We start from the raw sequence: 17,643 nt of genomic DNA, 5'->3' as shown, positions 1-17,643 counted from the left end.
TAAAAAAATAAAAGCCAAGATGAAAACACACTTTCAAAGATAGGTAAAGTTATACAGCAATAATGCTGCAAATTAATTTAACCTCAAAAAAAAAAAACTCATACAGATCTGCCTATTCTATCAAAAATAATCATCTCCTTGGGTTGTTGACTACACCAAACCTACAGATATTACTTTTGCAAAAGTCTGATTAAATCACATCTTTAACCATTATCATTACTTCCTTCTAAACATCCACACTATGAATATGCTCTCAAAAGAATCATTCACACATACCACAGCTATCCTACAAAAAAGATGGAATTCAACCACAGCATTCTACCTAAGTATCTTTAAGACTACTACTGAAAATGAAGAACTGCCTAATAAATACTGCATATCAGTAAAGTTAGCGATAAAGTATTAAACTTCATAAAGGAAAATAATTCATGATAAGCACTTGGAAAAACTAATAGTCTATTATTTCCCATATGCTATGGCTTAAGGTCAACCTCAAAATAAGTTAATTGGATAAATCAAAATGCGAGATTAGGTTTTAAGGGGCCCTGCTTTGTAAAAAAATATATATATATAATATATGGAATTTTCGTTTTCTAGGAAAGAATTTGTGGTAACCCAATTTCAGTAAGTTTTTTTAGGAGGAAATATTTAAATTTCTCCAAATCCATTATACAGGTATATGAACTTGAGTAAAGAGTTTCTAGAAATTCATTCTTGCTAAATTCTGATTCAAACATTTACTGATGCTCATGCTAAGCACCTTCCCAAGTGTTTATAGATTTACATTTTTCAAAATAGATGACACATTTGGGAAACAAAAAACTAACCACATAATATTTGGGTTCTACTGTTAAAAACAAATTTTTACAAGCCTTCCTATCTATACATACAAATCCACCAAGGTTTTAAGTTAGAAATGAACCTCATGAAAAAGCAGATGTCACATATGGATGGGTGGGTGCCTGCACAGATCGCTACATGTTTTTGATTGATACTATAGCTCACTGAAATGGAAGCTCTAAGAACATGACAAGATAACTCTTTTTTAGATTAGAATTTACATTAAATATAATCTTGTTTGGGATTAGATATTATCCCTTCTTGATTAACAATAAAATTTAGATGTAAAGATCTCCTACTCTTTCTACTATTTGATTTAGGCCCAATTTTCTGAATGCAATTACTTGGGTATTCCTTCTAACTTACTGGTTTGAGAAATGGGATTGACAATTTAAAATGTACAACAAAAATTCAAAATTCTACATTAGTTATTACCTTCCAAAGTACATAAATGATCAGGAACCATCACAACTCAAGCATTACATCAGAGGCTACAAAAACATCACTTTGCTTATTCCTAATAATCCAAAAGTACTATTATTTGTCATTATCTTAGGGACCCAGGCTTTGTAACATCATCCACTGTGGTTTGCAGTCTAACCTTTCACAGAGAACTGCATACTCAATCATCTTCAATTTCTGTGATTAAAAATAATCAATTGTTTTTAATCCTTTCAGAATAGTTGTTTGGATGCTTCCAGTGTCTGCACTCCAGAATAAGCAGACTTTGTTGATGTTTCCTAATATCTAACTAGGTTCACCAGCTTGAAGACAAAGTGAGAGTTTTCCTTCAACATGCCAGCATCAATCCTGTCAATGACTAGTTACAAATTACATTACCTAATAAGCTAATGCTACAATTACTTTTTCTCACATACTCAGAACTGTTTTCCTTTCTATAACAAAGTTTTTTAGATGATATAATCCTCCCAAGGACCTTCACATGTTCCCCAGCTTCTCTGAGCAAAACTAATAGATGGAAAATGTTAAAACGTCATTTCCTTTTAAGGCAAAGATAAAAAAGGCAAGCGTATGTAGGACCTAGAATAAGTTTTGCTAAGCCATCACTAGGCTGATAAATTGGTCCTCTGATTAAAACTAATCCTCTTAATTATAAGATTTTTAAGTTAAAATACTTTTGAGGTACAACTATCTCTCAATATACCAATAATCAAATTTCAAATCACATAGGCCCTAAAAGAGAAATATCATCACATAAAATAATCCTTCCTAGGGTCATCCTATTATGTTCTTTTCCCACATAAATCTACATTACAAACAATAAAATGGATCACACCTTTTACATTTGACCTTTCTTCTGCACAATGACATCCTCCACCCCATCCTAATCATCAGCAACCTGAATTCTAAAATATACTGTTACAAGGCCCTAAAAATGGGCCAAGATCTAAATTTCCTCAAAGAAGCTTGAAACCTTTCTTGCTTTGAAAATCAAAAACATGTTTGTTTGTTTGAAGTACTAACTGTTATTAAACCATTTCTGAATAAGAATTAGAGATGTGGGGGAAAAGACTTTTGTAACTCCAAGGGGAAAGTATTTTTGGAGTAATCTACAGAGCTTCATTTCAAAGCCAAAAACCATTATGTTCCCTATGGCAAGAAAATTTACTTTAGCTGAAACTGCTGGACAGCTAATTCTAGCTTCTTGTGATGTATACATATTGGGTTATGAAAAAACTTTTGTTTTTTCTCAAAGGTTTCAGATTATAAACCTTTTCCAAGCAGGCACTTTGCTAGATGATTAACAAAATTATTTCCAGGGCTTCCCTGGTGGCGCAGTGATTGAGAGTCCGCCTGCCGATGCAGGGGACACGGGTTCGTGCTGCGGAGCGGCTGGGCCCGTGAGCCATGGCCGCTGAGCCTGCACGTCCGGAGCCTGTGCTCCCCGGCGGGAGAGGCCACAACAGTGAGAGGCCCGCGTACCGCAAAAAAAAAAATTATTTCCAATCCTTAAAAACTTTTTCAAGATTGGTATTACCACCATTTTGTGGATGAGAAATTTGAGGCTCAGTGAGGTTAAGGGACTTGTCAGTCAATACAACATAAGCTAGTAGCCCCAGAGCCAGGCAAGCCAGTTCTAATGAAGCAGTTCTTTCCCTATCACAATTCTTGTTCTTTAAAAAGCTGGATAAAATACTCTACCCACAATTCCAATTTTTAAAACTTAAATAAAAGGAAATTCACAAAAATGGTAATACGTGTATTACAATAACAAATTATACCATATATCACTCAATTTTTACCACAATCCTGCAAGATAGATTATTTCATTCTATTTTCCTAATGGGGAAACTGAGGCTGAGAGAGATTACATGACTTGCCAGGAACCCATGGGTGGACTAGGAATTCATAGAGCCAAACAGATTTTTCTGAATCTTAACAACAATGCTTAGAGATTTTCAAAAGTATCTTACGTCAAAGGAAACTAATTGATAGTTAACTAGTTACAAAGCTGTCCAGGTAAAAACTTATAATTATAGCAGTAATACTGGCACACTACATGGGAAAAGTCAACTAATTAACGGACTAGGTTAATAGTCCTGTATTAACTACATCAGAAACGTTAAATAAACTATGAATATGAAATCAAACAGTGTGTGTGTGTGTGTGTGTGTGTGTGTGTGTGTGTGTATACACACACACACATACATATTAGCATCCAGGCCTTAAATTAAGAATGGTATAAAATCCTGGCAACTATTCCCCATGTTCACACTTTTTTTTTTTTTCAAGGAGTTGGGAGGGAGGAGGGAGTGGGAAGAAAATCCAACTGAATGTAAAAAACTGTATTTTAACAGGTGTTACAAGAAAAGCTAAGTGTAACACAATGACAAAATGAAACGCCTGCTTTTCAGAGGAACTGAAAGGACACACATTTCATTGGAGAGTTACTGATACACCCCCACCCAGAGGGACTCAGATCTACTGGCTATACCTTCCAGTAAAATTTGCTCTTAAATAAAATACAAATTACTAATAAAATCTGCATGACTGTTTCATAACCAATTGCTCTCTTTTGAAATTTTTCATAATGTGAAGAAATTCAGCATTTTAACTTTTCTGGGCCTTACTTTCTACATTAATACAATGAGGAAGATGGAATCTAACATCACTTTCAATTATAAAGCTCTGGGAAACAATAACCATAATAATATTTACAAAAAATCTACTGAAAAGTTCTGTCAGTAGATGCAAAAAGTTCAATTTTTTTTCCAAGAGTGTATTTAAAATTTTACTAAGCTTCATAATTAGAATATGTGTATTTAAGGTATATCTCAACAGAAAAGGTTGGGGGGAAAGAAGAGGGATCAGGCAATAAAGACAAACAAAAACAAAACCCAAAAGACTCAGTACTTCGGACCATGCTTAAATTAAACAGATTAATAATAGGGCTAAATGAAAATTAAGTTTGTATAAAGAAATTACTTATTTAAAATGAAAGGAAACAGGGAATCCCCTGGCAGTTCAGTGGTTAGGACTCTGCGCTTTCACTGCCAAGGGCCTGGGTTCAGTATCTGGTCGGGGAACTAAGATCCCGCAAGCCAAGTGCCCCAGTCAAAAAAACAAAAACAAAATAAGAATTAAAAAATAAAATAAAATAAAATGAAAGAAAACAGGGCTGGTATACGTGAGCACTGACCAACCAAAGAAAAGAAACCCACCAAGACGATTTTACTTATAAGAGTATAAATTTGAGTGAAGGATTATGATGACTAAAAATAATTTTAAATATTTAGGAAAATTTCAAGTTATAAAATATTATATGATCTCCTTGGAGAAATCCATAACACAAACATGGCTGAACAATACTTTTAGCTAATTCTGACCATAAATGACCTTAAATCAACTGAAAATAAATAAGTGAAATTCTTTCATTCAAATATTTGTTCCTGGCTTTTTAATTTTCAGCTGTACAGTTTAATACATAATTATTGACATTCTTCTGCATAAAGGGAAAATAAAAATTTCTTTGAAGAAATGGAACGTGTTATTTACCTTTTATACTTCTGATTTATTTTCAATAATTTCTAATTAAGAATGCAATTGATGTCTTTAGGATATTCTTTTTCATTCTCTTTTTAAAAAAACACACAGGGTGGTTTTTTGATCCTTTAGAAAACAGACTTAGAGTATAAAATTATGAAGATAAATTATAGCAAGTATTTTCAAAGAAAATAAAACCTGGGTCTTGAAATTTGTCATTTAAATTACCATCTTTAAAACTAATGCTCACAGATGACACAATACTATACATACAGAATCCTAATGATGCTACCAGAAAACTACTAGAGCTAATCAATGAATTTGGTAGAGTAGCAGGATACAAAATTAATGCACAGAAATCTCCTGCATTCCTATACACTAATGATGAAAAACCTGAAAGAGAAATTAAGGAAACACTCCCATTTACCACTGCAACAAAAAGAATAAAATACCTAGGAATAAACCTACCTAAGGAGACAAAAGACCTCTACGCAGAAAACTATAAGACACTGATGAAAGAAATTAAAGATGATACAAACAGATGGAGAGATATACCATGTTACTGGATTGGAAGAATCAACACTGCGAAAATGACTATACTACCCAAACCTATCTACAGATTCAATGCAATCCCTATCAACTACCAATGGCATTTTTCACAGAACTAGAACAAAAAATTGTACAATGTATATGGAAACACAAAAGGCCCCGAATAGCCAAAGCAATCTTGAGAAAGAAAAATGGAGCTGGAGGAATCAGACTCCCTGACTTCAGACAGAGCTACAGTAATCAAGACAGTATGGTACTGGCACAAAAACAGAAGTATAGATCAATGGAACAGGATAGAAAGCCCAGAGGTAAATCCACGCACATATGATCACCTTATTTTTGATAAAGGAGGCAAGAATAATACAATGGAGAAAAGACAGCATCTTCAAAGTGATGCTGGGAAAACTGGACAGCTACATGTAAAAGAATGAAGTTAGAACACTCCCTAACACCATACACAAAAATAAACTCAAAATGGATTAAAGATCTAAATATAAGGCCAAACACTATAAAGCTATAAAACATAGGCAGAACACTCTATGACACAAATCACGGCAAGATCCTTTTTGACCCACCTCCTAGAGAAAGGGAAATAAAAACAAAAATAAACAAATGGGACCTAATGAAACTTAAAAGCTTTTGCACAGCAAAGGAAAACATAAACAAGACGAAAAGACAACCCTCAGAATGCGAGAAAATATTTGCAGATGAAGCAACTGACAAAGGATTAATCTCCAAAATTTACAAGCAGCTCAATATCAAAAAAACAAACCCAATCCAAAACTGGGCAGAAGACCTAAATAGACATTTCTCCAAAGAAGATATACAGATTGCCAACAAACACAGGAAAGAAGGCTCAACATCACTAATCATTAGAAAAATGCAAATCAAAACTACTATGAGGTATCAGCTCACACCAGTCAGAATGGCCATCATCAAAAAATCTACGAACAATAATAAATGCTGGAGAGGGTGTGAAGAAAAGGGAACCCCCTTGCACTGCTGGTGGGAATGTAAACTGATACAGCCACTATGGAGAACAGTGTGGAAGGTTCCTTAAAAAATTAAAAGTAGAACTACCACAAAACCCAGCAATCCCACTACTGGGAATATACCCTGAGAAAACCATAATTCAAAAAGAGTCATGTACCACAATGTTCACTGCAGCTCTATTTACAATAGCCAGGACATGGAAGCAACCTAAGTGTCCATCAACAGATGAATGGATAAAGAAGATGTGGCACATATATACAATGGAATATTACTCAGCCATAAAAAGAAATGAAACTGAGTTATCTGTAGTGAGGTGGATGGACCTAGAATCTGTCATACAGAGTGAATAAGTCAGAAAGAGATGGTAACATATATGGAATCAAAAAAAAAAAAAAGGTCCTGAAGAACCTAAGGGCAGGACACAAATAATAAAGACACAGACGTAGAGAACGGACTTGAGGACAAGGGGAGGGGGAAGGGTAAGCTGGGACGAAGTGAGAGAGTGGTATGGACATATATACACTACCAAATGTAAAACAGATAGCTAGTGGGAAGCAGCCGCATAGCACCAGGGAGATGAGCTCAGTGCTATGTGACCACCTAAGAGGGATGGGATAGGGAGGGTGGAAGGGAGATGCAGGAGGGAGGAGATATGAGGATATATGTATACGTATAGCTGATTCACTTCGTTATAAAGCAGAAACTAACACACCATTGTAAAGCAATTACACTCCAATAAAGATGTAAAAATAAATAAATAAATAATAAATTAAATTAATGCTCAATAGGAAATAAATCATAGCCATGTTATACTACTTTGAGCTCAGTCAAACCTTCTTATTAAAACATCCCTTGATCTACCTAATAGATGTGCTCCTCAAAAGTTCCTTGCATATTAAACTTGTGTAAATCTCATCTTAAATGCATTAGGGGGAGCTCCCTGTTTGAAAGAATCCTAAAACATGTGCTTTTGTCTTCTAAGGGTTCCTTTTCTAACTTGTATTCCTATGAAAGAATGACTTTGACTTATCTGCTAATTGATATTCATCCAGTTTTCATTTAACATTGTTTTTTTAAAAATACCAGCCTTGTACTTTATCCCATGCTTATCAACTGCCACTAAGACAACTTTGATCAAGTTATATTTACCTTTCACACTGCTTCCCCAGGAAGCAATATAAAGCCCACCCCTGCGAAAAATATATATATACTTAATATGCTACTAACAGATTTCAAAGCATGTAATAAAAATCAGCTTTAAATATCACTAGATTTTTATAACTAATTTCAAATTCAAAGGTGAAAAATAAGAGAAAACCAGAAGTGAATAATCTATGGAGGGGAGAAAAAGTATGCTTTGTGTCTACTGAGCACTTCATAATTTTTAAATTACATTTTAATATACCATCCCATTTCAGACTCTCATCGATTCTCTAAGGGTATTAATGGCTTCATTACTGGCAATTTGGGAAACAAAGAAGCAGAGGCACAGGGCAGTAAAGTGACTGCCCAATGTGTCATAGTAATTCAATGTCAAGGTCAGAACTGGAATGCAATTTTCACATTCCTAGCCATTGCTCTTCTTTTACACAATTAAAGATGGAGATAAAACATTTAAGCAAGTTTGACTATAGAGTCCCCTATCCATCAATAATTACCGAAAATAATTTCAGAAGCCTTAAGTTCAGGCACTCGCCAAGACCTTTCAAAGGGAAAAGGACAGTCTCTTCAACAAATGGTGTTGGAAATACTGGATGTCCACATGCAAAAGAATGAAGCTTACTTCATTCTACACCATATACCAAAATTAACTCAAAATGGATTAAAGACGTAAATGTAAGACATAAAGCTAAAACTCCTGAAAGAAAATATAGGGGGAAAGCGTCAATACATAGGATTTGGCAATGATTTCTTGGATATAACACTAAAAGCAAAGGCAGCAAAATAAAAAATAGATATATTAGAATACATCAAAAATTTAAACTTCTGTAAAAAGGACAATCAACAGAGTGAAAAGGCAGACCATGGAATGGGAGAAAAATCTGCAAATTGCACATCTGATAAGGGGTTAATATCCAAAATATTTAAAGAACTCCTACCAACAACGGAAAAAAATAACAAAAAATAAGCAAAGGTCTTGGATGTTTCTCCAAAGCCAGTATACAAAAGTCCACCCAGCATATGAAGAGATGTACAATATAAATAATAACTAGGTAAATGCAAATAAACCAATGAGATATCACTTCAAATCCATTAGGATGGGTAATATTAGAAAAAAGGAAAATAGTGTTATCAAGGATGTGCAGAAATTGAAATTCTTGTGTATTATTGGTGGGAATATAAAATAGTGCAAACTTTATGGAGAACAATATGGCATTTCCTTAAATTTTTTTAAATAGAATTACCATTCAATCTAGCAATTCCACTTCAGGGTATATATCCAAAAGAGCTGAAAGCAGGATCTCAAGAGACATTTACCCCATGTTCATAGCAGCATTATTCACAACAGCCAGGAGGTGGAAGCAACCAAAGTGTCCAACAACAGATTAATGGGTAGGCAAAATGTGGTATATGCAAAAAAATTTTTTAAATGTGGTATACACGTACAATGGAATATTATTTTAGCCATAAAAAGAAATGAAATCCCAACACATGCTACATGTATGAACCTTGAGGACATTATGCTAAGTAAAATAAGCCAGTCACAAAAAGACAAATACTGTATGATTCCATTTATAGGTGGCATCTCTAGAGTAGTCAAATTCATAGGAACAGAAAGTAGAATGGTGCCGTTCTTTGATTGCCAGGGGCTGGGGTTAGGGGGAAATGAGGAGTTATTGTTTTGAAAGGACTTTCAGTTTTGAAAGATGAAAATGTTCTGGAAATTGGTTGCACAATAATGTGAATATACTTAACACTACTGAACTGTACATTTAAAAATGGTTAGGATGGTAAATTTGATGTTATGTGTTTTTTACCACAATTTAAAAATTAGAAAAAGAAGTTCAGAGACTTAAAAAATGTCTCCAGTTCATATTCAGCACAGAATGTTCAAGTATAATAATCTACTTTCTTTTGAAAAGATATCTATAGGTTAATAAATACCAAACTATTGTTTACATATTTCTTGATAGCCTAAAGGAAACCAAAAACCCAAATGGGAATCAAGTTTTCATTACTTCACCTACCAACGTTAAAAGAGAAGCCTTTATTATGTACTACCTGAGAACTAAATGGGTACTGCTGCTTTGGTAAAGGGAAAAAAGCAGTATTATTAGAAATCTACCTGAATTATCTGCTAAGTTCACAAATAGCTCTTTATGCTGAAGAATAAAACTGGCTAACATTATTCTCCCTAAGATTCATTCAATTTGATGGTGTCTAAAAGCCACCATTTTTCAATGAGGTAAACACTTGGAACAGAAAACCCTCAAAAAATTAAACACATATTATACTTCCTTTTATGGTATTACTCAAGGATTGTCTTCACCAAAGGCATACAGTAGTAGGTCAGGTACCATTCTAAGTCCTAGAACAACTGAATCAGTACTAGTACATTCAGTAGTAGGAGTGTGGAATTAGTCCAGTGACAAAAATGATGAACTGCAGGCCAGAGTAATATTTAGCAGCTAAACCTAACTGGAACCTAACTTAAAAAATAATAATAAACAATGTTGAAAACATTGACAGAAAATAGAACAACTTGGAAAAGTATGAAAAATAAACCGATCTACATAGGAAACTTTAATCAGACCTCTAAAACTTTATACATGTCCAAACTTTAGATATTAAGGCAGGTTCAAATTTTCAGTGGCTCTCAAAAGATCAGCATTATTTGAAACTCTGGTGAATACATGTGGAAAAAAAAATCTATCAAATTTAGCGGCAAGGATAAGCAATTTAATAAGTTGTTACTATAATTTATAAAGAAAAGACTGACTACATTGTTCCATGATTGTACAAGTATCAGCAAATGGTACTGATTATCCAAATTAAATATTTGTAAGGACTTCTATATGCAAGGAACTTGGTGAGATATCCAAAGTGCTTGAGAAAACATTCACCAAGAATCATTTTTTTCTCAGCTACTTTAACCTAACTGATGCCCTGCAAGTTCTTAGTATCCTAGCTAATATCTCAAAGATGTTTTATTTGTAGGTATGCCAACTAAACTTATGCAATATAGATATAGATATTAAAAATACTCTTGGAATTGATTATGGAAACCACATATGTGCATGTATGTGGGTAGTGGGAACACGTGTGGAAATATCTATATAAATATACAGATACATATATATATATAAACCCCATTTAAGTGTTTAAGAAAAATTATTCCAAAACATATAAAGGTTTTTAGATGTTCTATAAAATCAATATGCCCTTTCATCTAACTCACCTTTTCTCATTTCCTTCAACTACTGAGATTATATACAAGCATTTAGTACTGTGGGCTCTGAAGATCCTAATACAGAGCATGAAACGGGAAGTATTTACAAGAAACACTGAGGTTACAGAATACTGGTACTCCACAAAAAATAGGAGATAACCTTACGAAGAAAATACATGAACTATATTCAATATTAAATATTTGAGACATCCAAATTCTTGATAATTTATCCTTTTTTGAATACAAAATGTATATTTAAATCAGCAAGAAAAAAATCTTATGATGAAAAATGTCTTCTGGGAAGATGTTTTCTTCTAATTAATCATGAGAATCACAATCATTAGACTCAATCATTGTCAATTTTCATTTGGAAAATTGTGGCTTCCTTAGTTATTTTAACGCTAGTATCATTTTCATGTGCCAATTCAGGATATTACTCCTTGCATCCTTGCTTATTCATCAAAATAACTGAAAGGCGTAATCTCTCCCCTCTGTTGAATTAATAAATCTTAACATACAAAAACAACCTATCTCCAGGCTCTTCTCTTGGTCAAAGTGGTAAGAGCACAGCAGGACCACCTTCAACCTCAAACTTTTTGTGAGCTTTATAGACAAGAACTTAAGCATCCTCTGGTGGAAGATGGCAACTGGGAAAAGGAAAATATGGGTTTAAATTACAAATGTCCTCAGCCTCTCCATGACCATCAGTTTTTTCTAAGGAAACACCTAAGCCATATTTTTAATAGGAGGTAGAAGGTAAACGTGTCTAAACGCCTTTCCCACTTATGAAATGTGATGCAGAAGATCAGGAAATTAGTAGTTCTGCTATACACTGACAACCTGACAACCAAATAATAACAGTTAGTATATCCAATAATAAGGAAATAAGGATAACTGAATAATGGCAAGTTTCATCTGTCTTTGAACTCAAAGTTTAGCTCAAAACCTTAAGCAATAAGACTGCACAGTGCTACAGATAACAAAGGAAAATGAAAGGGAAATAAATCCATTATTTTAAAGAAACAAACTAAAAAGTTCATGGCAAATCTGCCCAACTTACTAAAAGCTGAAAAATAAAGCAGCATGAAAGGGGAAATAGAAAAAGATTAATGTGTGAGAAAATACATGAAATGCAATTCCGTAATTCCATAAAGATAGAAACAAAGTGACTCCAAGTTGCAACATATACTTTAAATGCAACAGAACTACATTCAATCATTTTCCAAAGCCAAAGATGTTCAGGCACTGAAAAGTTACCCTTAAAAAGTAAAGCATAAACATTTCTAAAACAAGGGAACAATTCTGCTTCTTTCTATATAAAGAAACCAAACGCTGTAGTTGTGGGAAGAATTTCCCTGAAATTTGTGAAACTCCTGAAAACTGTGGCTCATGGAACTTGGGAACAAGAACAAAATGTGTGCCTAAAAATATCACTGTGGTAATAGTGCTTCGCACAACATAGGAACTGAACTCCTTGGATTTAATATTCCTTTGTTATGTGTAACATTACACATTCTTCAGTATCTTTTACTTCCCAGGCCAGTTATCTCAAGAAGTGTTATAATGGATCACCTTGCATTATCCCATAGTGAACCATCATGTGATTTAATGGTCTCGTCTCATCTTCAAAGAGATAACAGCAAGTGCAACAGAGGAACTGGGAGAGTTAAGGGAGAAAGGAAGGGTTCTTTCATATTTTCAAACAGCCTCTTTTCCAAGGGTTTGGAGTTTAAAACAAAACTCTGGACCTGTCATTTAATTCAAGAATGGCTTCAGAATTCTTCCTGCATAGTGCCTTACTGGACACACCCCAAAAGCTGAGAAATCTTAATGTACTCAGCCAGTTAGTACACTACAATGAAAACCTTCTTACCTTTCAGAGCTATATAATATGGTTAAATTAAACCCTGATACAACAAATAGAATAATTTCCTCTAACATTTTAAGACCACTAATCAACTAGTGTCTGTCAGTCATTGCAAGAGTTGCACAATTGCCTGTGGACAGACTACCAGAGAAACTGAGTGTGGTGAGGCAGGATGTTTTCCCGTTTATTTCCTGAGTGAACTTTAAGGTTAAAACTAAATTTATGTCAACTTCATAGCAAAGAATTCAGATTCGAATTCTGAACACAAATACATTTTAAAAAAAGAAAAAAAAAATGAGGGCTATAAAACCATATACAGTGTGGTCATTGTTTCACTTTTGGATTATGTGCATACTGGATTTTAATCTGAAATGTTTTACACTTGTATTTCACGTTATACAGTTTCGGGACTGGACTGTTTTTCCACAAAAAGAAAAATCAACTGTTTTTCCACCTTAATAGTCAACCTACCTGCCCATAGTTGTCTATGCCAGTTACTAATCTATTTAAATTTAATAAATCAAAAGCTGTCCTTAGGGATTGGCCAAGAGTCGTAAGTCCTTCAGCCTGAAGGTTTTTCAGTTCATTCATAAACGTTGCATGGTTTTCTTTCCATCCGGCCTGAAAAGAAAAACGTAAGAATTTTTTTTCATCTTTCAAAGCCATGTGCACACGGACGGCCGTTACAATCTGCCGTTCACCAAGGAGCTGCTTCACTTTGCTGCACGGTTTTGAGTAACGTGTCAATAACGCATCACTGCTGAGGAAACTCTCTTCCAAAGGAGGCCAAGAATAAACCTGCTGGCTCTACAGCTTTCGTCAGTTACCAGCCTTCGTACTTTATAACTTCCCCGGGAAGCGTACTCCCCAGCCTCATACCCAGAATTCGGGGATGCAAAGATACTGGTGGAAAGCAGAAGTGAGCGGGACTTGCGAAGTTCACCTAGCGCGCTGTCCCACCGGCCCGCAGCCCTCTCGGGGAGACTCCGCAGCCCCAGCCCCGCGGCCCCCGCCCCCCTCCCCGGCCTCGGGCCGGTTCCCCTTTAATGCAGACCCAGGCTCGGCGCTGCCGGGCCCGGCTGTCACTCGGGCTAACTTGAATAAATATCCCCCACAGTTCATTGCTGCCGCTCACGCCGCGGAGGGGAAATGTCGGCCATGTTGATCGCAGCGCCGCCGCCGCCGCCGCCGCCGCCGCCGCCGCCGGGCCGGGCTGGGGAGGGGACGGCGGTGGCCCGGCGACTCCGCGCCGCGCCAGGACGCTCCGTAGCGGGGGAGGGGGTGGGAGCCCGCAGGGGAAAAGACCTCAGCGCCTGGAGCACAGCGGGTGGGGGAGGGGAGCATAATGAAGGGTGAATGGGGGGGCGGGGAGGGTGAGAGAGGAAGGAACAGGGAAGGGAAGGGAAGGGGGAGGGCGAGGGCTGTTACCTTGATAGCATAGGGCGGCTCTTCGAAAGTGACCAGCATATACCTGTCTCCTCTGCTGGCAGGGTCCCGGGCACGGAGCTGCGGGAGAGCGGGTGGGGAACGGGAGGAGGAACAGGGCGGGCGAGAGGGAAGCACAGAGGCGAGGTTACCAGGCGGAGAAGGGGCGCCCAGCGGCCCCGCCGCCCCCCACAGTACCGCACACGCCGCAGCCGCCCCACACACACAGATCGGCCCCCGCACACCGCCCGGGGCCGCAGCCCCGGCCCGGGCCGAGCCCGGCTTGCAGCGCCCGCCCGCCCGCGCGGTGGGGGAGGGGGTCCCCGAGCCCGGCAGCTCCCGCAGTCAGGTCCCCGACACCTCCGCCTCGCCGCCCCCGGCCGCCCTCCCCCCACCCCTGCCGCCCGCTGGCCGCCGGACCGGGGTCGCCGCCCGGGCTCGGTCAGTCGGTACCTTCATGAAGGTCTCTACCGCGCCTTTGGCCGTGTCCAGGTAGGTGGTGCCCAGATGGCTGCGCTGGTTCATAGAGGCAGACGTGTCTATCAGGAACAGTAAGATGGGCATAGTGCTGGCCGGGGACACCGGGGCCCGAGGTGGTGGAGAAAGAGGAGATGGTAGAGGTGGAGGCGCCGGTGGCGGCGGCGGCGACCGCCGCTACGCGGGGCGGGGGAGCGCGGCCCCCGGGAGGAAAACACGGTCTGGGTCTTTCCTCCGGCTGCGGGGAGTTTCTCCCCCGATAGTTGAGAGGAAACTCCCCAGACCCAGTCCTCCCAGTCGTACCCCCGCCTCCGCCTCCTCCTGCCTGCCTGCCCGCTGGGGCGGGCGCCCGGCCGTCTGTCTGTCGGTCCGTCCCCCCCGCCTCGGGGGTCCCGTCCCCGCTCCCGGCCCCTGTGTGTGTCCCAGCGGGAGACGGGCCTGGCTCCCAACCCCACCCCCGGTGCAGGGAGTGGGGACCTGGGAGCTGGCGAAGAGGGGAGTGGGCTGAGGGGAGATTGGCCCTGGGGCTGTTGGGAGAAGTTTCAGGGACTCCCTCCGCACCCCGGCGGTGTCACCACTTTCTCAGCCCCTCTCGCTACTGAAGCGCTTTTCTCTCTCACACTCCGGTTTTAACTCGGGCAGGGGCTGCAGAGGCTCCGCCCCCTGACACGTCCTCTAGCCACGTGATGCACCGCCCTGCTAATCTATTGGCTGATCCCTGGCCTCTTATTAGCATATTCAAACAGCTCAGGGGCGGGGGAAGCTTGGAGGCTGGCTCCGGGAACAGTTTTGGAGCACGCGCGGAGGCGGAGCGTCGGGTGCGCGCGAGAGCGAGCGCGAGGGGCGAGCAGGCGGGCCGGCAGACGCGGAGGCGGGCTCCGGGAAGGGGCGGGGACAGCCCGCGGAAGGACGGCGGTATGGGGGCGGGGGCCGCGGCCGTGAGTCTGCGCGTGAGGCCCGTCGGCCTCTCCTTGGCTGTTGGAGGTGATAGGGGTCGGAGGAAGGGAAATGGAGGCTGGCCTCAGCTCCTGTTTCGAGGTCGCTGTAGCGAACCCCTTCCCCAATGGGCGAGTGAGGAGGGGATGAGTAGAGTGATCCAACGCCCGGTTAGGAGTCGGGGCAGGCCGGCGGTCATCCTCCGGATGAGGGCTCGGGGCCCGCGGTCGTCGGAGGAGGTTCCTTGGGCCTCGGAGGGCCGGCCCCAGCGCGGGCGGGCCCGGGGCGGGGGAAGGGAAGTGAGAGGTTGTTTATGACCAGGGACTAATCTTCTCCGCGAGTCACTCCGCTCCCGTAGGGGAGTGGGGGACGAGGGGCGATCCTTGTCCGCAGCCTCGCTCGGCCTTGGGCAGCGACCGAGGGTGAGGGCTGGACCTAGCCAGGAGCCCCCTCGTTGGAGGACCCACCAGAAAGGGAACAAACCCTTTTATTCCGAACTCAGCCCTAAAAGGGCAGCGGGGGAAGACTCAAATATCGATAAACAGTTTATTGCCCCTTTTATACTCGGGGAAAAATAACCCGTCCTACCCAAAGAAATAACCTCTCACAAGCCATGTTTACTTAGGGCCACAGAATATCAATCTCAGAGCTAAAAGGGGCCTTAGAAAAGCAGCGTCCATTACTCTTGTTTTTAGATGAACAGACTGACTTGGCTTGCCCAGGTGACACATAGCATGGGTTCTCCATAGCCCTGCCAGTGCCCTTTCCTTGCACTCTATGCTGTCTCAGACTCGATCCAAATACTGCCTGAAGGCAGACGTTCTCGGATAAAACCAGCCCGTCACCAGGCTTGATGGCATAATGATTCCTCTCCTAAATTATGTCCGAGGAAAAGTTGCCTCAAATATACTAGTTGAAAACTTAAAGACGTTGCCTAAAATACAAGTTGAATGAGGGACATACGACCTGTATAAGACTGTGTAGAGATTTATAGGGCCTCTCCTATTGGCCTAGCATTTCGATTGTTTATCCTGAAATTCTTAATTATTTCCCTACTGGTCACTCAAAGAAGTTGTTCCTATTACCATTAACACAGAACAGACATGTTTTGTGGCACTTTTTTTAAATTTTGAATTTTATAACTCGGACTTTTCCTAATATTTAAGACAACCTCTGAATTTTTGTTAATTTATAGTAGGGCTATTCAGTAATATGGCGTTCTGTATGCGCCATAGAAGAGTAAAATACTTTTAAGAGATTTGGACTTCTAAAAGTGGAGTAGCGAGCTTACATCCAATATTTGCTTAGGACCAGTGGAGTTAAAAAATGTTTAAAATATTGTCCCTGCCTTCAAAGAGTTTGTGGTTTTTCTAGAAGAATATTGCCTACGTATTATTAGCTACTACAGAGTAGAAAATGATTAGATACTAAATAATTCAGAAAAGAGAAAAATTTATTTCCCTAGGGTAATGAAAGAACAAATTTTCCAGGGTCAGGAGGTTTAAGCGGTGCCTTAAAGCAATGTTTCTCAAACTGGGATCCTAGACCCTGGAGATAAGAATTAGAGTTCTTTGATACTTTTAAGTTTTTTGTTTTCATTTTAATGACAATATACAAATTGTTTTATTAGTTATAAAGACAAATTTTTTCTTTCGAAGTGATAATTTGCAACTGAAAGATTTTCATAGAGTTGGTCTTCAGATTTCTCTATCAGTGCTTTCAAACTGTGTTCTGTGGACTCCTGCCTTTCAGAAAATGTATTTTCTAGGATCATAATTTCTTTTACATTTCTCAGGTTTGAGAAACACTGCTTTAAAAGATCGGTAGGATTTGGGTATGTGGGTAAAGGAAAAGAAGCTGCTGGTGAAAACTCCTTCTAGACGTTGAAGATGTAGTAAAGAAAGGAAGTTAGCACAGCATTGCCAATGGCTTCCTGGGGAACAATCAAGTTCAGCTAGGCTGGAGCACCAGGTACATGAAGAACAGTATAAGATCCAGAAAGGTAGGTCAGGTCTGGATGGTAGAGGGCCTTTATTCCAGGCTAAGAATTTTTTTTCATATAAATTGGAGTTTTTAATTAGGGTGCTGTGTACAAAGCAGTGTTTGAAGGGAATCGAACTAGACGAGTGAGGTAGATGAACATGCATTAATAATGACCTTA

At 39.6% G+C, this 17,643-nt stretch overlaps 1 protein-coding gene across 3 annotated transcripts in view; it reads right to left on the bottom strand.

Annotated features, from left to right (window-relative positions):
• Positions 1-15,150, bottom strand: part of INTS6 (integrator complex subunit 6) — a 109,478-nt gene extending 94,328 nt beyond the window's left edge. For all 3 annotated transcript variants that reach the window (XR_009516838.1, XM_059996126.1, XM_059996125.1), the window contains exons 1-3: positions 14,523-15,150; positions 14,073-14,150; positions 13,116-13,265 (exon numbers count right to left, since the gene is read on the bottom strand). Coding sequence is in view for 2 of the 3 variants with exons in the window: in XM_059996126.1 (XP_059852109.1) it covers positions 13,116-13,265; positions 14,073-14,150; positions 14,523-14,633 (339 nt within the window). In the remaining variant the exon portion in view is untranslated. The remainder of the gene's footprint in view (positions 1-13,115; positions 13,266-14,072; positions 14,151-14,522) is intronic.
• Positions 15,151-17,643: the final 2,493 nt, after the last annotated feature.

The sequence above is a fragment of the Delphinus delphis genome, chromosome 18 (genome assembly GCF_949987515.2).
Source record: "Delphinus delphis chromosome 18, mDelDel1.2, whole genome shotgun sequence".
Lineage (NCBI taxonomy): Eukaryota > Metazoa > Chordata > Mammalia > Artiodactyla > Delphinidae > Delphinus > Delphinus delphis.
This window is presented reverse-complemented; position numbering and strand designations above follow the sequence as displayed.